The 22,363-nt window shown below is 38.1% G+C and overlaps 2 protein-coding genes across 2 annotated transcripts; both read left to right on the top strand.

Annotated features, from left to right (window-relative positions):
- Positions 1–4,234: 4,234 nt before the first annotated feature.
- Positions 4,235–5,200, top strand: LOC147607655 (caffeoylshikimate esterase-like). Its single transcript, XM_086790791.1, has one exon. It carries the CDS (start codon positions 4,235–4,237, stop codon positions 5,198–5,200), a length of 966 nt encoding a protein of 321 aa, XP_086646917.1.
- Positions 5,201–11,948: 6,748 nt separating this feature from the next.
- Positions 11,949–22,052, top strand: LOC147607654 (putative serine carboxypeptidase-like 23). The gene is made up of 10 exons (XM_086790531.1): positions 11,949–12,276; positions 12,428–12,535; positions 16,309–16,404; positions 16,536–16,628; positions 17,064–17,146; positions 19,029–19,307; positions 20,221–20,369; positions 20,842–20,943; positions 21,356–21,461; positions 21,691–22,052. Exons 1-10 carry the CDS (start codon positions 11,997–11,999, stop codon positions 21,835–21,837), a joined length of 1,443 nt encoding a protein of 480 aa, XP_086646657.1. The 5' UTR covers positions 11,949–11,996; the 3' UTR covers positions 21,838–22,052.
- The last annotated feature ends 311 nt before the right edge of the window (positions 22,053–22,363 follow it).

Genomic DNA, 22,363 nt, shown 5'->3' with positions numbered 1-22,363 from the left:
CCTTCAGTGACATAAGGGTAGATGTCACCATCAATTGTCCTCTTAGGCTAAGTCTTCTATTGATTATTAAATTGAAGATTTTTTGACTTTGAAAGTGTGATGAGATAATAGCCAAGTCTAAGTGGCATGTAGGTGGAGATCCCACTTACACATGGCAGAATTCTTCTCTTCCATGTAGGCATTCCAGAAGAATCTTTCCCAATTATGCACCTACACACACTCCTCCACATGCCTTCCACACTCCCCAACTTGTAGCCTTATGGTGAATACTATATTAATAATACAATTAAAATCCATGTGAGCATGAAGGCCCACTTTTATTTTCACATCACTAGCCTATCTACCATACCAAAGTATTTATCAAGCATACTTGTGGCATTTACAATGTGTGCATCCTAAATCATGTAAAACCATTATATTTGAAGATAGAATGCTGTTATCAGGGTAGCCACCAAGCCACCGCATCACCACACCGTTATTCCATTTTGGGCGCCGCAATCTTCTTGGACAAGCTTCCACCTTATTACCATTGAGAAACCATCAAAATATGCACAAAATTGAAAATGAAAGATATCAATTTTTCATGTCACACTACCATTATAGTAGTTAAGTATTTGTATAAGTATGTATACAAAGGACATGATAGAGCTACTATAGAGCTGCAAGATACACATGCGGTTATTGGTGAGGTTAGTTAATATTTGGATGCACGGTATGTGTCCGCGTTAGAGGCATGCTGGCGCTTATACTAATATGATTTGCATGATGAAAATCTTGATATATAAAGATTGGACGTATGTATAATATTAGCCCGATGTAGGTGAGTAATTTTACCTATGCATATTACACACAATGTGCAAATGCTGTAAATCTTTTGAGGATGTACGAACAGTGAATGGACATTTGTATCCCTATTTTAAAGCTGCATGTGAGTCTAGAGGAATGCTGGAGAGTGATAAGGAGTGGTATATGTGTCTTCAAGAAGCTGCATTTCAGAAATCATGATTCCAATTGCATCAACTATTTGTTATTATTATAATGGTTTTTTGTGAGCCTATATCTCTTGGATAGCTTTAGAACAAATTCTCCAAACTTTCAGATATTTTTTTTCATGGCTTCTTGTAGAGAGGGTGTGCTGATGTTGGTGTTTGTTATTCTATAACAAAGAATCAAGCTTTGTTGCACATGTAAGACCTCTTACAACAATATGGAAAACAGCTACATGATTTTGAAGGGTTGCCTATCCTGATAGATTAAGTGTTGCTATAATAGTTATCAATCAAGAGCATTTGATACTATCCTTGAGATCGTCTCTTTGAACAATTGTGGGGTTTTTTCCTTGATGGACCAAGTAGATAAGGCAAAACATATCTTTATAATGCCTGGCTATCTCGATTATGTGGAGAGAATCAAGTTGCTTTGGCATGTGTATCGTCTAGAATAGCTACATTGTTACTTTCAAATGGTCATGCAACACACTTACGTTTTAAAATCCCATTGGTTCTCAATGCTTCTAGCATATGTGGTATTAAAGCTAATAGCCCATTGGCTGAGCTGTTGAAGCTTGCAAGGCTAATCATTTGGGATGAGGCTCCAATGATGCATCGGTATGCATATGAAGCATTGGACATGATATTAAAAGACATTATGCAAAGTGATATAGTGTTTGGTGAAAAAATTATGCTCTTTGGTGGTGACTTCAGGTAAATCTTAGTGGTTGTGGCAAAGGGATTGCATGAGGATATTGTTGATGCAACGTTGTGTTGGTTATATATTCGAAGATATGTGAATGTTTTAAAGCTCACCCAAAACATGCGGGTCAGATAGAGTGCTTATGATTGTACATAATTAGAATTTATGAAATGGACTACAAATTGGAGATGGCTCTATAGGCCATCAAAACAATTAAGGTAGAGTGGTAATTCCACCACGAATGTTGATCCATGGAAACTCTCTTTTGAGTTTGGTAGAATGGGTATACAAAGATCTTCATAGCGTGGATGATTATGCATGCTTCTCTAAAGACCGTGCTATTCTTGCACCACAAAATCTAGAGGTCGATAAGATTAATGAACTGGGCTTGAGTGCATTACCCGGTCTTAAAAGAGAATACCTCAGTGCAGATTCGATTTTTTCTTCTGAGAATGACATAATATTGTATCCAATTGAGTGCTTGAACAGTTTGAACTTAGATGGTGGTTACTCTCCCACGGCTCACTTCTAAAGATGAATTCTCCTATCATGCTACTTCGTAATTTGGACCCTCAACGGGGACTTTACAATAGCATCAGATTGATATAGAAACTTGCTTTTTATGTATCTTTTTGCGTTTTATTTAAAAATATAAATTATTATTGATACATTTTTTACAACAGGGAATATCTTTATTCTTTTGAACCTAGATTATTGCTATGTTTATATGGTCAAGACACTTACAATGATAGCGAAAGATTACAGATCAGCTTCATATACATGTAATGTTTGTAGACTATGAAAAGCCTAACAAGTTAGATTTTCAGTGCAAAGGCACTAGACATTACTGAATTTTTTGACTTGCTCTCTACAAGCCTATTCAAATGCCATTCGTCTCAAACATTGATCCACTAAATGAGTTTTGCAAGGTTTTATATTTTTCTTTAAAAATTATATCTTGCAATAGTAGCTAATGTTATTATCTTAAATATATTTTTTGGACAAATGGAGGCGAGGAGAAGAGACTTCCAAGGAAAGACAATCCAGTCGCCCGAAGATTATTTTAATGCTTTGCTTAGGCGTGTTAAGATTGTCACCACTATATTGGGTTGGAATGCTAGATGTATATTTATGCCAAGTTTTGTGATTTATTCAAAGAAAAGTCAGTGCTTTAAGAGCTCCTACATAGATATATATGGCAAGCATGGTGGGTTCATATATTAGTTGGCAAGTTAAGGACTATGAGACCCAAAATGGGGTTCAAATATAAGGCTTATCTCTACTCGTCTTCGAGGACGAATTTGTATTTTTATGCAGGCAAGAATACTCTTGCCCATCAGGGATGGGTCATACTCTTGCCCATCAGGGATGGGTCATACCACTAGTATACATAAAGAAAACTACTTTACCCCTTACCACATAGCACACAAAAGGATGTAAAGTAGTTTCCTCCATATATTTAGTAGCAATATATATATATATAAAGAGAGAATTTATTAGAGGTGTATAACGTTTTGGCCATTACAAGTTTCAACCAGAATATAAATTTGGTAACCAACTTGGAGCCAAACGACTAAAAAGTTACAAATTGTAATCTAATTTAGATTGATGATGATTACCATTTGGTAACTTTACACTAATAAAAAATTACCAAATAATAACTCATCTTTTAAGAAAAATTACCATTAGGGTTTTTTTATAAGTCTATATGACTCATGCTTAACAAGGCTCAAATCCATGACTTGAGGCTCACCAAGTAGAAATCACTATAATATCTTGCTATTTTTTTCCAAGTTCCCTCAATAACTGATAGAAATAGATTTAATTTTTTGAAGCTCATATAACATGTGGTGTGTATGAAAGATACTAAGAAATCTAAGATCTAGAAAATTACCAAATTGTAACTCAAAATTTGAAATATGCTACCAATGGATGGTAATGTTATGAAAATCTCAAATTTATACTATGGTTGCAACCCATGGAAGCTGGGTCAAGTACTTTGTTACACTCAAGGACGGAAGGACGGTTGTTTTTCTCTCGAGTACCAACACACATTCTCTGTGGGCTAATTTCTTGATCCAGGTGAAAGTTAGTTGTAAATCATATAATCCTACTGGGATAAAGCTAGCTGGCTATGAGCGGATCCCTGTCAGGAAAAAACGACCCTTTAGTGTGATTTGAACCGTAAGCTATGGCAGTGGCACTGTGTAATACTTTAACAATAAAAACAGGAGCTCAACTTGAGCTTGAAGGTCGTCCACGAGTCGGGACTCGGGAGCATACTAGGCTGGGCCAGCGGCCCAGCCTTTCCTAGGCATAACTTAAAGCTAGAAAGTAGTAGTTGTAGCAGGTGGGTCTTGAATTTAAGGCGGCGGACTGCAAGTAGGCCAGCTCCGCCCCCTCCACCCCCCTCTTCGCGTTCACGGTTCACGATTGCTGCCTCCTCCCTTCTTGCACCCGCTGTCGTTCTCTGCCCCCCTCTTCATTCCAGCGCCTTTCCATGCACTTCCTGCCCTACAGGTTCCGGCGTTCCTAAGATAATATGGAGCATCCCATTGCTGACGCCACCCCGGACAATATCTTCGGCCTTTCGTCTTCAGGAGAGTTCTACAGCAAGCACCAGGTCCGCCACCATGAGGCATTCATGACCAATTCACGAGGCATGCAAATCTTCACCCAGAAATGGGAGCCTATCCATCATACTGTTAGGGCTGTGGTGCTCGTAATTCATGGGTTCTCGGTGGATAGCAGTTGGGTGGTGCAACTCACAGCAGTAGCGATAGCTAAGAGGGGCTTTTCGGTCTATGCGTTTGATTTTGAAGGCCATGGCAGATCAGAAGGTCTCGTTGCTCATGTCCCCGACTTGAACACTGTGGCCGATGACTGTATCCAATTCTCTGGAATCATCAAGCAGCAGCTGTGCAGCTGCAGTAACAGGAAGCTGCCTTTTTTCGTGTACGCGGAGTCCCTGGGGGCTGCAGTGGCGCTGCTAGTTCATCTGAGGCAACCTAGCTTGTACGAGGGCGCGGTGCTACACGGAGCCATGTGCGGCATAAGCCAGAAATTCTTGCCTCCGTGGCCTGTGGTCCAGCTGGCCTCCTTGGCCGCCAGGCTCATGCCGACCTGGAGGGTGTGCCCCACGCCCGACAATGTGCTGGTGTCTTACAAGGAGCCCTGGAAGCGAAGGCTGGTGAAGAGCAGTCCGTACAAGATCGTCGCCAGGGCGGACGCCGCCACGGGCTACGACATGCTGCGGGTGGCGGCCTTCCTCAAGTCTCGCCTTCACCTCGTCTCCCTGCCCTTCCTGGCCCTGCACGGCCAGCAAGACGCCGTCTGCGACCTGGATTGCGTCAGGGACCTCTATCTAAGAGCCTCTAGTCCCGATAAGTCCCTCAAAGTGTACCCGGGCATGTGGCACATGTTTGTCGGAGAATCCCAAGACCTCACTGATCTCGTGCTCTCCCACATCTTGGCTTGGTTGGAGGAGCGAGCCGACCGCCCTCAGTGAGCTTTCTCTGTGTGGCCAACGACTAGAAGGGTGTTTCATGTCTTCTTACTCGTCCTGCTGACCCCTCTCTCAAGACATGAAACACTCCAGCTCTAAGTTCTCTCATCGTCCATGTCTCCTCTCCCTCTCTGCATCGCTTATCCACCGTTCCTCTGGAGTGTCTCTGTTGAAGCTACTATTTTAGCTATATTCCAAGAGATTTTATGAGGCATCTCTCAACATATGTTTTGCAGCATTACACTACAAGTCCAAGATATTTTACGAGACATTTCTCAACGATTGTTTACTTATCATTGCGTTGAAAGTCTAGCCTTCGAAAATCGCAAGCTACTATTAAAGCATAACATCTCTTTGTAAGATGCAGAACTCGCATGTATCATCTCTAAATTTATGCGATATGGTCGTTCAAAATTTGATTAACTAACGTTCTAATTTGGTTGGTCCAATTTGTAAAAGCTAAAGAAAATTTCTAGAAAAGGTGGAAAGGTAGGTTACTAGCACATTGCGTTGGTTTGCACTGCCCCGCACGAGTGACACATGTTGCACGGTCGTATGATTGTTCATAGCAGTCTCGCCCAATGGGGACAGGCACCACAACCAAAAGCCTGAGTATTCATCAAGAAAGGTAGAGACATTCTCGAATTCCACCATGATTCCTGTGTAAGAGTGAAGAGAGGCAAGAATGAAGCAAAAACAAATATGTCATCTTGTGATCGGGAGTGATAGAATTCCAGAAGTAACACCAAATCTGAATAATGTGTGTTAAACGCTTCCTTTGGATCCTAGTCTTAGTTCGGTTTGGAGGAGGGATGCAATAAACAACTGTGTTCCATTGTCACCAGCATCCCTGATTCTATTATGAATCTAAATCAACACATCCCTGGGGGCACTATAGAAGCCTATACAGCTTTGAAGACCCACGACGAGATCAAGGATTTTGAACCTTAAGAATCGACTTACCTTGGAGAAATGAAGTGATTCCTCACCAGGATGAAAGACCTTTTTGATCAAATGGTAGCCCATTGGGATCACAATGACAGGTGTGTAAGGGCCCTACCCTCAAAGTATGATGGTCTTGTGATTGTTTTGAATATGCAAGTTAGGATTCCTCCTTTGACATTTGAGGAGTTTAGTTTTGTGCTTATGAAAAGGAGGAGTTGTGCCTTGGGGCTAAACAAGGTGGTGTCCTTCACTAACATAAAGATTACATAAAGATTGACAATTTATACAGTTATTGTTTGAAGAGACGTAAGGTAGATTAACATGTACAAACTATCAAAGCTTTGGTGCTCGGGCTCCTGTGGGCATGTGGCATGAAACATTTGGGTAACTAAGCCTTTCTGTCTTGAAGGAGATCAAAAAATGTGGGATGGTAGAGCATCTACCACTTTTTCTAGATATGCCAAATTCATGCAAAGCTTTCTTGATGCAAGCCATTTTTGCAAGAGGCTAGATTTAGAGCACATTCTCCTCTATAGCTAGTCCATTGATCTCTATGAAAGATGAACACAACAGCTTTGGGTGGTTCTTCCTCCTTGATGTTCCTTATCGAGAGCTACATCAAGAAGATATTGGCATATTTTCTTAAAGATAAGGCTCATGCTTTCACAAATTTTAAATAATGACTTTCCTTGGTTAAAAATGAGACAAAAATAAAGATGTTCACAATGGAAAAAAGGGTGGAGAGTTCACTTTTTAAAGGAATTATTTGCCTAATTCAAGGAGTGGGGGTAAAAACAAAACTCACCAAAGGTCATACCCTAGAAATTTCTGTAGGTTAGAGATGGAAAATATGAATGTGGACATGGTATGCTCCAAGCTCAAAAGAAGGTATGCATCTTTTAATTGTCTTAAATGTTACAATCTTATAAATATAGAGATATACTAATATGTTTGTAATTAGTTTATACATGTTATTCAATTTTTTTTCTATGTCATATGGTTATGTTAGCAATGGGAAGATTAAAGATAAGGAACCTCCTTATTCACACTCTTCGAGATTAAGGATAAGAAACCTCCTTATTCATACTCTCTCAGTAGTCAATGTGTTGGTCCTACACCTACATATGATGAGGTGTTCCAAGCACCTCAATAAGTGATTAGAGACCAAAACAAGATTTGTGGAAAAGACTTATTAGAGAAGCTGGGATTTGTGGAAAAGACTTATTACAAAAGGGTTTCAAGGTTCAGCATGCCATTTTACTTGGCAACAACTACCAACTTGTATGGAGGTGGTTTAATGGAGTTGAGACTCCTAAAGATTTGCCATAGCAAAGAGGCACAAGAAAAGATCATGATTATTATTTGTGATCAAGGTTCAGCATGCAATTTTACTCGGTTAACTACTAACTTGTATGGAGGTGGTTTAATGGAGTTGAGACTCCTAAAGATCTTTGCCATAACCACCAAGAGGCACAAGAAAAGATCAAGAGAATTATTTGTGAGCATCATCATGAGATTGCAATTGTAAAGTTCATTGGAGTTGAATATGTTTAATTGAAGGAAGATATCAATAGATGACGGGTCTCAGGTAGACAAGTTGGACAATCAAATAGAAAATACAATAAAAAGAAGAGTATCAAGGACAATGTCTCACGTAGACAAGTAAATAGAAAGTATAATACAAAGAAGAGCATCAAGGAAAATATAACTGTAATGTTTGTGCTTATGAAAGTTCTCATAATTGGATTGATAATTAAAAGCTAATCTAATTAATTAGACATTTTGTGTTTGATAGAAGGAGACATTAAAAGCACAAGAAATTAATCAATAGATGGAGCAAGTCATGACATGAATGCTAGCTCATCACTTCATGTGAGTATAAATTATTAAGATTTTATGGTTTTTATTTCTATTCTTTAACTCTATGTATAAATATTATATGCATTATGCTTTAAGAAGGTTAATGTATATTATATGTATTATTCTTTAAGAAGCTTAATGTAGATTATATACATTATGCTTTAAGAAGCTTAATGCATATTATGTGCATATGCTTTAAGAAGCTTAATGTATAGTTTATCACCCTTTTGTTGTTTTGTATTCATAGGTCTTGGAGCTGCGTTCACTCCTCAAGGAAATATTAATTCTTCTAAAAGAGGTAAACGAACTAAACTTGTTAATTTTTTTTCTACGTGACACTTATTTACATGGGAGTGTTTGTATTTATGTGGGTCTAGTTTAAATTTAACTTTTATTGTCATGGTCTTAAAGCCAACACTCAATCTTCAAAAGCTGATCTTGATTTTTATAAAAAGGTAAGAGCTCTATAATTATGTACCATAAGGAGAATGTGCAATGTAATGCTATATGTTCTGAACACTTTGTTTGATAGATTTTGCTAATGTGAGCTTTGTAGATAAAGTTTGAGGTTTCAACTAGCACTCCTTAAATTGATGCGATAGAAAATGATCAACATATGGAGAATGTAAGTATATTATTTAAGTAATTTTCTACGTAGGATTTCTTATCTAATATTATTTGCTTCTATATTATCATCTAACTTTGGAGAAGGAGAATTATATGGAAAAACTTTCATACCATTTGAGAAAACTTAATATTAACAATAAATGTTGTTCTCATTTTTTTATTTAAGAATAAAATTTTGGTTTTGTACTAAAAGCATTCACGTGCATCATTATATTGCCTTTGCCAATTTCCACGTCCTCTTTGACTCCCCCTACCTCTGAATTTGTCTCTTCCACTTGTGTGTTGTTGATGTTGTTGTTGTGTATTGTGGGACTGTTGTTGTTGCTGCTACTGGCCATAATTCTGATTACCTGTTTGGCCACCTCCTTGATTGCGTCCACGGCCTCCTCAACCTTGTCCTCTTACTGAACATGTGTAGAAGGCCTGTTGCTCTGAACTGTTTTTCTTCAACACTTGTTGATGTTCCAAAGTATAGGAAGCTTGTGGATAGCTTGATTTTTATCAATAACACTCAACTTGCCCCCACTAACTTCTCAATTGGTGTATTGTGTAAGTTATCCAACAAGCCTCAAGGGAGTCACTACTAGAAGAAAGAGATGTGTGTACTAAGGCACATGAGAGGTACACTAGAGTATGGCATAACTTACATTGAAGGTGACACATTGATTGGATACTGCGACTTAGATGGACTGCAGATTGTGATTCTAGAAAATCAATTTTTTCTTATTGTTTTCACCCTTTTTGACTTAGGTTCATTTTCTCGGAGCCACAAGAAGCAACCTACGATGGCACTATCTTCAACTAAAGCAGAGTACAAAGTAGCTTGTGAGGCAGTTTGGCAGAGGAGAATTTTAGCTATCATGGAAGATCCAATAAGAATGGCAAGAACATTGAGGTGTGCCAATCAAAGTTGCATGGCCATCGGCGAAGAACTTTGTGTTCCATGCATGCACAAAAGCACTATGTGCAAGAGCTGATCAAGGACAAGATAGTGGAGTTGGAGTATTGTCCAACGGAACAAAACTATGCCATCTTCACCAAGGCTCTTGGGAAGGACCAACTCACTCGACATTTTCATCGACTTGTCAGTGGGCAAAGATAAGCATAGTTCATCTTTGGGTGAACGTTGAGAGGGGTGTTAGTATATGCTCAATGCCCACATCCCAGCATTGCTCTACCTTTGTTATGTGTTGCACACTAGTAAGGCCCCCCCATTATGAGGAGAAGCCAATTGTGCATGTGACTTTGGTGGGAATCCTAGCTTAGATATTATTGGAAGGGGTCTTATTGTGACCATTGATAGTGGTTAGGAGATGGCTTATGTAGACTTGGCACACTACAATGTAGGATTAGTTAGATTTGGTATGCCAAGTAAGTTAAGGCACCTCACCTTAACTTGCATGGCCCACTTGGGGGTCTAAACGATCCTAGATGATAAATTTGGCCACCATGGTGACTGTCGAGTCCATAGGACTTTTGTAATTTTGTAAATTGATAAAGGTGGTTGGTTATCCACGGTTTGAATATGCAGCTAGTGGGCTGTGCCATTGTAGCATAATCGTCCATGCCTTGAACATGCCAAACGTACCACCTACAACACTATATATGGGGATAGTTATCACTAATTAGGGCATCCAATCCTAGAGAGCATCCAAGAGTGATTGTCCATCCAAAGTATATCCAGATTCCCATTTAAGCTCTACTTGGGAGTGCATGGGTGGAAAGTGCCATCACATTGTACCGTGTTACATTTTGGTATCATCAAAATTCTAAATTCTCTCCATTCTTTACTTTGCATTTGTCTAAGTACTTTATTTTACTACTATTTCCTCTTCGCTGTGCTATATTATTATATTTGGTATTGGTGTGTTTTAGTGTGAATGTATGTGTGCATGGCAATAATAGGATCTAGAATCAAAACTCCCCATCATTTTGGTTGAGCTTAGCTCCCTCTTGGTTGAGATCTTCTTTCATCACTAACTAATGCTAATGTTACTTATCACTAATCAAAAAACTTAAAAATAATTATGCATGCCATGCTTAATGTGCCATTACTCATGTTATTGTTTTTATTTTTGAAGGACTAGGTGGACATTTGCGGAAACAATTAACAAATAGTAAGGATAACCCTGGTTTTTGCCAAGCAAGGTCAACCATCTTGTGTGTGTGACTAGTGTATGAAGACATCTTTCTTTGTTCTTTTCACTGATAGGAATCAAGTGGTATCCCCTTTTCTATGGTTTTTTTTTAAGTTTTGCTTAAGGTTATTTCTAGAAAGCTTTTGTTTGTTGTAGAAACCCACCCTCGGTCTCAAGATTAGGGTCTCTCTCTCTCTCTCTCTCTCTCTCTCTCTCTCTCTCTCTCTCTCTCTCTCTCTCTCTCAGAGCCTGTGAGCTTAGCCTCTTTCAATCAGCAAGCTCTTCTCTCTCTCTCTCTCTCTCTCTCTCTCTCTCTCTCTCTCTCTCTCTCTCTCTCTCTCTCTCTCTCTCTCGCACACACGCATACACACACACACACATGCAAAAAATATGCTACACCTATATGCTAACTATGTGAATATACCTAGGTGAAATTTGTAACTAGAAATACATAATTTTAGATAATTTTTCTCGTTTTTAAGAGTTTTTGGCGACCACATACAATTGTTTAAATGAGTTTTTCATGATGTTTAAGTGATAAAGAAAAAACCCATAAAGAATGATGTGATGGCTTTGGTTAATATGGAGAGAACTGCTTGCATGTGAAATGGCCCATACACTTTGTACGACGCGAGAAGGGAAATCTAAAGTTAGAACAAGTGATAAAATTCCATTGTTTGGAATTTTATGATGGCTTGCCATGTTGAATCGATATAGAGAAAGAGAATGCGTGTGTGAGTTGGTACACTGAGAGAGAGAGAGAGAGAGAGAGAGAGAAGATAGTGTAAATAAAAAGCTTCTTTTGGGAAAAGAAAACATTATGTTTCATGATTGTGTAACCTAAGAGAGACAATAGATATCCATATAAGAGCCTATTTTGGGTAAAGTCATCGTGTAGTAGTATCCAATATCCATAATTAAAAGAATTAGAATGATAGTCTCACTTGATTGTGGCTTGAAACCTTCCCTAGCCAACAAAGAACACTAAGGCCTTTGTCTCAAGGGCTGGTCAATTATTATTGGGAATACTTGAGAGGATCAATCAGCCGGCTGAAATTTAGATGCATTTGACCAATCAGCCGGCTGAATTTTAGAAGCATTTGACCCGTGGCGTATGCAAAAGCAGCAGCTTTGCCAAAGTCGCCCCATTCCGAGAGCTAATAGCTATATAAGCGAGACAACTAATGAACGGTGATGGGCCTAAAGTAAAGGTTGATTAAGAGGTAATAATGGGGTTAAAGGTGTGTATGTGGTGGGTGGCTCTTAATCTTGTGGTGTTAAGTGGGTACGGTGGTGCATTAGGGAGAGGTTTAGATGAGGAGACGGGGACGGGTGGTAAAGAGGAGGATCGCGTGGTAAGCTTGCCGGGACAGCCCCCCAATGTGAGCTTTGCCCACTACGCAGGCTATGTCACCGTTAATGAATCACACGGGCGAGCCCTCTTCTACTGGTTCTTTGAAGCCACCTCCGAGCCTTCATCAAAGCCCTTGCTCCTCTGGCTCAATGGAGGTTCTCTCTCTCTCTCTCTTTTCTCTCTCTCTCTCTCTCTCTCTCTCTCTCTCTCTCTCTCTATCCATACACATACACACACTCTTCTTCTCTCTCTAACTCCGTTAAAGGGAAAAAACTAAGGTGTCATATGATGCGCTGAGTTTTGCAGGTCCCGGGTGCTCCTCCGTGGGGTATGGAGAGGCTGAAGAGCTCGGGCCCTTTCGTGTGAACAAGGATGGCGCCAGCGTTTCCTACAATAGCTACTCTTGGAACAACGGTAAAACTCTTGTTACAAATTTGAACCTTTCTTTTGTTAGTGCTAGTTTGATGTAGTCTTAGGGAAAGTTTAGTGGGAAATTTATAGGGTATTCCTTGATGCAATATCCCTTTTCCTCATCATGAAAACACATATTGTGTAGCTCTTTATTATAGCAATTGTTGCATGTACGTAAATAGCACCAACATGAATGCCAAAAAATTTAGGGAGGTTCTCATCAATATTAATTTTCACCAAACTTGGGTTTCAATCTTGAGCTAGATTCATAAAAGGTTTATGGAACTATTCCCAAAATCTAACTAATCCTTAAAGCCTAGGGTGTGTAAGAAAAATGGTAAGTAAGGTAGTTGTATACTTGAAACAAGGAAGGGTCAAGCCCCATTAGTGTATATTTATTTTAAGACATATAAGTGTTGAGTTCCTTGGCATCCAATGACATGATAGCCGTAAGAGCATGACAAGTCATCTCTTCATGTTTGAAAACAAAGGTGAAGTGATTTGAAGGTATAGGGAATGGTCTTTGGGAGCACCATTCTGTAGGTCGCGCAATCGATGGAGGTCGGGAGCCTGTTGTAGAATGGTGTGACCAGTGATCATTCCTGGCTGTCAGGCTACTTGGAGCACGCCACATTAGCCCTAGAAATTACAAAAAAATTATACAGAATATTCAATGTGTGTCCAATAAGGCTTGTCTAGGTCAACAGATAGAATATTATACGCGATTCTATAGGTCAGTTTTCATCGGCTGGCATAGAAATAGTGCGACCAATGACTATGAGAGACGGACTAGGGAAAGGCCAGCAACTGGCCTTTCCCGAGAGGAAACCCAGCGAGTGGTGACGGAGTAGGGAAAGGCCATCAAATGAACTTTCCCAGGAGGAAACCCAGCGAGCGGCACGGAGTAGGGAAAGGCCATCAACTGGCCTTTCCCAGACTAACGAAGTAGGGAAAGCAACTGGCCTTTCTCTTGGGAGGAAACCCAACGAGCGGCACACGGAGTAGGGAAAGGCCATCAATTGGCCTTTCTTGGGAGGAAACCCAGTGAGCGGCAGCAGCCATGAGTTGGTTTTCGACTGGGAAAGGCCAGTTTTGCTGGCCTTTCCCCTTTCCTCGACTGTCAACAAGGACGGACGGAGTGATAGAGAAGATGCGATATGGAGACGTGCGATGGAGACATGCAGATGAACGTGATTTCGACAGTTCAGCTTCTGGCATTGATAATGACAGGTAATTGTAGGCAATTCTGATCCCTCAACATTGCAGACGTTAATGAATTTGGTGTGCTGATGTGTCATGATCATGACAGTTATAGGGTTGCATTGTGTGAAATAATGCAAGTTGATTTGACGGTTGCGATCCATCTTCCCATGACCCTTGTTTTTGATGGAAAGCAAAAAGTAAATAACAAAGATGAAGTAATACTTAGGTAAGCATTACATTGAAAAAACTGAATAACCGTAAGGCGAGTAGAAATTTAAAAGTAACGATGAAGTAATTGTTAGGTAAGCACTAAGTTAAAGACACAAGAATATCCTACGGTTCCCCAAGTTAATTTGGTCTAGCACTGAGTTATCTAGTAAAACAATTTCATTAGGATGCCCAAGTTCATAGAGAAAATTTTCCCTCAAAATAGTAACCCTAAATACCAAAACTGTTTGGGTATGGAAAATTCCTAATTTTAAAGGATTATTTAAACCTTAACTTAAACCCAAAACTAAAAATTAACCAAACCAAAACTCTCAAAGTTTAGCTTGAAACTAATCTCATAGAATGTTAACTTTGTAGTAGTTGTTGTTACTATTGCTGTGCTGGTGCTAGTGGCATTGGTGTTGTTGTTGTTGTTGTTTTTGTTTGTTTTTTTGTTGTTGTTGCTATTTTTGTTTGGTAGTCATGTCATCGTCATTATCGTCGTCATTGTTTTGTGTGCATGCACATGCTCGTGTGTATGCATGTGTGGTTTTGTGTACGGGTGTGTTAAAAGATAAGGGAAAGTAGGGTAAGCAAGTTTGAGAAATTCAATTCTCAACATGTGTGAAATTTGATGTGAGAGGAAGGGGTTTTAGTAGAGGGAGGATCAAGAATGGAAACTTGATTGGACGTGAGAGATAAAGAGTTGCACAATAAAAACAAAAACACACACACACACACACACACACAAACACACACACACACATAGAGGAGCTCAACTAAGTGACAAAAGTTATAAGATTCTAATCATTGGCTCTAAGTGCGACCCACCCCAAGCTTTCATGCGCGTGTGTGTGTGTGTGATATAAAAAGAGGGGCCAATATATACAAGAATGCTCATAAATTTATTATAAAGATGAAGATGTTATGAAGTTTAGTGGTAGCCTTTGTTACATAATTAAACTTTGTCTCAACCTTTTTATAAAAAGAGGGACTACTACCTACTTATAAACCTTAGGTAGAGGGAGGCTACACAACAATAAGTTTGGAAGGATCCTTTCTCTTTCTAAAAGAATAAGTTCTTAATTAGCGATAGCCTTTGTACATAGTTAAATTTTGTCTCAACCTTTTTATAAATCGAGGAACTACCATCCTTAGGTTGTACACCAATTGGTTTGTAAGAACTCCTCTTTCTAAAAGATTAATTTGTTTTCCTCTCTCTTACGATGCACACATGAGGCGCTAGAGGTCCATCCGACCAAAAAATAAACATTTCATGATAAAATTGAATAATATGCTTTACTCTGGCCTGGCTGGATTGAGGTGAATTGAATGTCTAGCCTAAGTGCACTCTGTCAGGTGGATGAACAGAGTGGCCTAAGGCATGGCAACCACACATGATGTAATAGCTCTCAAAATTGATGTCATCTTGTAGAGAAAGGGGGAGGGAAGCGTTGGTGTGTGTGAAAAGAGGCATTGGTGTGTGTGCAGAAAGAGAGAGGAGAGAGGGAGCCACATGCTAGTTGGAGGCATGTGTGAGATGCCCCTCTTAGCTTGCGCACATGTCTCCGATCGGTGGGCTCTGTCTGGCAAAAGAGTGACCGACCGTTGGACCTCGCCGGATGGAGTGGTATCTCGCACGTGATCTCAAAAAAGTACGATTGGTGGCAGAACCTGACGGACGTCGCCGGTTGGATGTCATTGAACGGATCTCGCACATGAAAGTCCGACCAACCTTATATATGTGGTAACTTGTGATTGAAGGCTACCAATCGGTTGTTCGTCGGACGAAAGAGCAATAGGTAAAGTTGATCGGGTCGATGCGCAAGCTGGTGGTCGGCTGAAGGCGATTAAAATATATTAAAACCGATTTTTTAATGTATTTGAACTGATCGGATCGGTTGCTTTTGCTTCATGTGCGAAGGCTATCTGTCCAGCACGGTCTGGGTCCAATCACAATTTCTTTTGGCCAAATAGAGGCCGTCGGTCGAAGCATGTGCATAGGCTATCTTAGCCTTGATTTTTAGTAGGTTAACCTTGCTCGTCAAATTTGACAATCTTGAAAATTAGCTTGTTTTTGGGTATTTCAATACAAACTATATCTTGCCTTCCTCCTCCTCTCTCTCCCTCTCTAACCTTCTCTCTTTCTAAAAGAAGAAAGAAATTATTTAAAGCAATAAATTGATAATCTTTTCTTTTTAAACACAAACCATTCAAATTTACCATTTTCAAAGCTTTTTGTTAACATGTCTACCATGCAATTTAACCGATTTTCCACCAACATTTATAAGTTGAGGCTTTCAATGTTGTCGAATATGCTATTGAGATGAAAGCTTTGATTGGTTTCGTTTTGATTTTGATTGTAGAGGCAAACTTGCTCTTTATAGAGTCGCCCGCTGGTGTGGGCTTTTCTTACTCAAACACAACAAGTGATTATTCCCACTTCGGTGATGCACAAACTGGTATGCCCAATTTCTCCTTGCATCCAACAATAATAATTTTTATAGTTTTGCATTTGATTAAATATAATGTATAACTACCATCTCATGCCTCAAAAATTAAAGTATATGTATTTGGTTGTTTGTGTGCACAGCACTAGATGCTTACGCATTTCTATTAGGCTGGTTGAAGAGATTCCCAGAGTATGAAAGTCGTGATTTTTTCATTGCTGGAGAGAGCTATGGAGGTACCTAAAATCATAAATTGATAAATTATAGTATGTTCCAGCTAAAAACTCATATTAAGTAGCACAAGAATTTTTAGACATTTTCCCTTGTGGGAAAAGGGGTCCATTCCCTTTGTTTTTACCTCATGGTGTTCAATATCATGAGCTTTTATAGTGAAGGAAACACATACCTAACTAGGTGCGATCGGGGGGGGGGGGGGGGTAGGGGATTGCCGGCCCCCCTCCCAGGGCCGGTGATCCCCTACCCCCAACCGCACCTAGCTAGGTACGCATTCCCTCCCTTGCAAAAGCTCATGATGTTGTAGTATTCCACGAAGTGGGAATTATAGTGTGATTTTGTCTAAAACTTCTTGTGTAGGAATTATAGGAGGCCAAGAAACTATTCGAAAAAAATGAACTTTGTTTTTCTAAAGTCAATGCTTTGAAACATGCTAGGCCATTATGTACCCCAGCTTGCAAAAGTCATTTTAGATGTAAACAAGGCTGGAGGCTTCAAAATCAATCTTAAAGGCATTTTGGTACCTTCCACTTACAACTTATTATTCTCCTTCAACTTGGTGTATTGTATAGCTATGCAACCTGGAAGTTATGTATTTGATTCTCTCTTGTGTGTAGAGGTTATGCATTTGATTATCCTTTGTGTGTGTGTGTGTGTGTGTGTGTGTGTGTGTGTGTGTGTGTGAGAGAGAGAGAGAGAGAGAGAGAGAGAGAGAGAGAATATCTACATGAGACAAAATTCTTTATTCTTGGAGTGGAGTAGAAGAGGGCAATGCACGAGAGAGAGAGAGAGAGAGAGAGAGAGAGAGAGAGAGAGAGAATCTAGATGAGATAAATAGCTTTGTTTCTAGAGTTTAAAGTGAAATTCTTTGTATCTTGATGTGCATCAAAAGTTTGGATTTAAGACAAGTCAATTATTTACCACTAGCCAATAGGTCAATTGATAAAGCTTGTAACCCCTAGATTTCTAGTTTACTTATGATGGAGGTGGCTCTTGCCCCTATTTTTTGGGATATTGGGGGGGCCGTAGGAGCACTCCACTCTCCTCTCTAATTGATAGCTAATATTAAAAAGGAAAATTAAACACCCATGTGGTAACCTTCCAATGTCCCTTCATAGCCTTTTGCACATGCACTAGTTGGGCCATTTTTTGTGCCCAATAATAGGGTCAAGGCTGCCCATTTTTTGTCACATAAATGTCTTGTTTAAACAATGTATCATTAAACTAAGGGCGTATTTTTAAGAAAATTTTGTTGCCCATTTAAAAATACACAAAAATACAAAAACTTTCATTGGTGATTGCCAAGTTTTATGGGCAAGGGTGGTCACAAAAGAACAACCTAGTAACACCATATATTTTTATTTGGTTTTTCATTTATCTTGATCCAGGAGGTAGTATTTGGGAAAATTAATGAATGAACCATACAAAACCTTTTCACTCACAATTGAGATTTAAAGCATGGTGATTGAGAGATCATGTTTTATACAAACTCCCAAAATATAACTAAAGATTGAAGATTTTGAAAGATTTCTATCCCCTTCTTCACACAATTTTAAGAGGCTTTTCCTGAATTTGAAAAAGTGCTATGTTATGTCAAACAAACCCTTTTCCAAGCCTTGGAAGGGAGGGATACTGTAGAGCAATGCTCGCAAAAAAAATTTATTTCAACCAATGGAAAAAAGGAAGACATTTTAAAGTTTAGTTGATGTTAATCTCACAATGATGATATTCATAATTAAATGTGGTAAAGTTTGATTAGTTTTGTTCAAGATAGACTCCAAATGGTTTTGAAATTCTAGTTGATGTGAAAAACACACTTTAGACAATTTTTTTGTGGAAATTGATTCAAGGTTTTAAGAAAATTGAGCTCTTCTTTTGAGGTGTAAAACATGAATTTCCAAGGCATTAAGATACAATGCATTAGGCTTCCAAAAAGGTTGAGAAGAACTCTTAACTGAATTTCATGCATGCACATAATCAACACTATCATGGCATATTTCTAGTCATAAGACGATGAGCCACAAATGCACACACTAGAAAATAGGCTCAATAATTCGTAGTCTTGTGTGCCAAATTATTGAGAGAAAATAGATTTCTTGTGTAACTTGTGTCAAGTTATTGAGAATGAGTAGATCCATTATATAAATTTACTACTGAGGTTGCCTTGTAGTGTGAGCCATACTCCACAATTTTATGCAAAGAAAAGACAAGAATCACTATGTGCATTGAATTTATAGAGTTAATTTTCTAATAATAAGCATAATTGGTTACATTATTAAGACCATATAAAGTAGATGCATGATTTTTCTAAATTAACTAGAAAAGAAATGCACCAATATTCTTTTTGTGTATTAGAGTAAATTAATTTGAGCTAACATTTAGCATGTCTAATGTCTATATAGATGGGAAATTCCTTGATTCATGATGGTCTGGATACTAAAGGGATTGTAGACTATGCTTGGAGCCATGCAATCTTATCAGATGCTTTCTATTCCAACATAAGCACGGCTTGTGGGAGCTACAGTATGAATGAATCTCAACTATGCTTGGATCTATTGAATGACACGTATGCTTCCTATGCAACCATCGATATCTTTAGTGTCTATTCTGATGTTTGCATTGGAAACAACACAAGTACAAAGCAACTCTTCTCAAAGTCACTCAACCCAAAACAACTTAAGGTAAACCATGAAATCTCTAGAGGTTAATACATGTCTTTAAGTTGATAGAGATTGACATTTATGATTGACATGTATTGCTAATTCATCATTTGAAACAATTAGCAAATCTTTAAATATGTAAGGTACTAAAAAAGTTTTATTTCAATCAAAGGAAAAAATGAAGACATTTCAAAGTTTAGTTAATGGTAAATATGTAAACAACTTAAGGTAAACCATGAAATCTCTAGAGGTTAATTAATATATTTCTTTAAGGCGATAGAGATTGACATTTATGATTAACATGTATTGCTGATTCATCATTTGAAACAATTAGCAAATCTTGTAGTGAGATCTAACTTACTACTTGAAATGAAAAATATAATCAAACATCTACACGTAAGCATGTATTAACTTGCTACTTGAAATGTAGACGATGGTTAAGCATTCACATGCACATAAGTATGAATGTGCAAGGATGTGCACGTATACATGTGTATGCATGAAGCCAACTAGAAGGAGATTACCTTGCTTCAAGTAATTTGAACATTATTTCCTTTATAGTTTTACTTGTATTTCATATGGTAGTAATTGCATCTTTGTATATTAAAAAATCATGATGTTTGTAGGCTTATATACTCTAAAATTATGAACTTTAAATACAATGATTACCAAAGTGATCATGTGGGTCTATTAGCATGTGAAGTCTAGTAAAATATATAACTGATTAAAGCATAATGATTTAACTTGGTAAGCCTTGCTTGATCTTCAAAACCTTCTTACATCATATTTTATTATAAAAATCATCTTTTGTGATTTATAACACTTCTCTTAAGGACAATTAAGGAAATTTTATTGAAATGATTTAGCAAAGTTAGTATAAATGATTTGTTACCTTTATGTATGATTCTTAAGTACCTAATCTTGATGGGTTTAGTCTAACATGAGAATACCAAGCGGTGCAAGCGGAGGAGGATATGACCCTTGTATGGATAACTATGTGAATGCCTATTTCAATCACCCAAATGTGCAACAAGCTTTACATGCAACCTTAACAGGACCCTCCTTCACATGGAGTGCATGCAAGTAAGTATATTTTTTTAATTTAAAAGCATTTGTCTCATTAAGTCCTTGGCATTCTATTGATTTCTACCTTGAGTTTCTTGAAAGAAATTATGGATTAAAAAAATGTGTGATGATATTGATTATAAGACTTTATGTTTTTATCCTAAGATAATAAAATTAAATGTGCAATGCCATTCCATTAATGAACAATCATTTTTTCAATTCAAAAAGATTGTTTTCTTGTAACATTTGTACATCAAAACATGAAAGAGTTGATGAGTGATCGTACAATTTCTTCCAAGCTTGGAATAAAATTTCTCAAATATGTAAGGTAATACAAAAACATTCAAAACATCTAATTATTAAGAGATTCCTTGTTACCTCAAAATTTTTATCTCCTTGGTTACTGGATCAAATTTTCTTCTCCATTGTTACATACATTTTTCACCTCTTTTGCTCATTTTAATAAATCTCTATATACATTTTCTCACAGTAATGAAATCAGTGAAACTTGGGATTGGGTCAATGCTCCATTCTCCATGTTGCCCATATTGAAGGAACTAATGGGAGAGGGCCTTCGTGTGTGGTTGTACAGGTGAGAATCTTTGTTTAAGTACATAAAATGGTAAATCTTTACTACTAAGAATCAAATGGTATTGTGTAGTGGTAATATCACAAGAAGTTTGACATTTTCCTTGTGGGAAAAGGGGACCTTAACTTTTATTTTTGCCTAATGGTGTTTAACATCATGAGCTTCTACAATGAAGGCACCGCATACCTAGCTAGGTGTGGTTGGGGGCAAGGGACTGCTAGCCTCCGTTGCAAAAGCTCATGATGTTGTCGTAGTTTGCAAAGTGGGAATAATAGTGGGATTTTGTCTAAAACTTCATGTGTATGAAAGTAGACTTATTCTAAGTTTGATGATGTTGTGCTACTTTATTTGTAAAAGTTTAAGTACCAAAAAGGTAAAAACTAAACTCTAGTTTGAACAATAAAAAATCTTGTAGTGGAGACTGGGATGGTCGCATTCCAGTGTTGTCAACCCGTTACTCAATTGGCTCAATGCAACTACCAGTCGAAATAGATTGGTATCCATGGTACTTTCAACAACAGGTGACATATCTTGCTCAATAAAATGAAAATGGAACTTCTTAAGGATGAACTTAAGCTAAATTTAAAAAAGATACAAATTTTTGTTCTTACATCTAGATGGCATTTGGTTTCACTCTTCAAAAAATAAAACAAATAACACTTAGAAAATCATAGATGAAAAAACACAAAGATGCACTAAAAATAAAGAAAGAACCATTTCTAAATGATACGTGGCATTTTCTTCATGAAGGTTGCAGGGTGGACTGAAGTGTATCAAGGCCTTACTTTTGCTACAGTAAGGGGAGCTGGTCACATGGTGCCCTCATTTCAACCAGGCAAAGCTCTTGTTCTTTTGTCAAATTTCTTGGCTGGAAATCCCCTTCCAAGATCCCCATAGAGATGATTCTAGAGTAGTTTATAAGCTTGATTTGTTTTTGAATCAATAACCAAGGAGTTAGATGGAAATAATTACACATTTTCCCATAAAGACTCTCATCAACATAATTTCTTGCTATTTGAAAATTTCATTCTAATACAATTCAAGCCTTATATTTTGCAAACCATGATGATTTACTTTGTTCTTCCTTTTAATATAAGAAGTCAAGTTTGACACATGCTATAATTTGTGCTTCATTCTTCCTTTTAATCTAAGAAGTCAAGCTTGACACATGCTATAATTTGTGCTTCATTATTCCCTTTAATCTATGAAGTCAAGTTTGACACATGCTATAATTTGTGCTTCTAATTAAATGCATAGTAGATTATAAATGAGAATTGGTGATGGGAGTGGCCCAGAATATCCTCTCATAGGCTCTCTCTTTGATGGAGTATGAAACAAAGGCCCAGAGCGCATAATCAATCAGTTGTGTGCCCTAAACCATAAAGATCATGGAATGTTAATGAATGCCAAAGCTAAAGCCAAA

This window comes from Cibotium barometz, chromosome 55, assembly GCF_041138505.1.
Source record: "Cibotium barometz isolate CiBa-2024 chromosome 55, ASM4113850v1, whole genome shotgun sequence".
Taxonomy (NCBI): Eukaryota; Viridiplantae; Streptophyta; class Polypodiopsida; order Cyatheales; family Cibotiaceae; genus Cibotium; species Cibotium barometz.
The sequence above is the reverse complement of the archived record's forward strand: the minus strand, read 5'-3'. Positions and strand labels throughout refer to the sequence as shown.

What these genes read in the sequence shown, in the direction of transcription:
- LOC147607655 (XM_086790791.1), top strand. Translation starts at nt 4,235, where the DNA reads ATGGAGCATCCCATTGCTGACGCCACCCCGGACAATATCTTCGGCCTT.
- LOC147607654 (XM_086790531.1), top strand. Translation starts at nt 11,997, where the DNA reads ATGGGGTTAAAGGTGTGTATGTGGTGGGTGGCTCTTAATCTTGTGGTG. An exon ending in GCTCCTCTGGCTCAATGGAG is followed by an intron (nt 12,277 to 12,427) that starts GTTCTCTCTCTC and finishes TGAGTTTTGCAG; the next exon opens with GTCCCGGGTGCTCCTCCGTG. An exon ending in TGCTGGAGAGAGCTATGGAG is followed by an intron (nt 16,629 to 17,063) that starts GTACCTAAAATC and finishes GAAACATGCTAG; the next exon opens with GCCATTATGTACCCCAGCTT.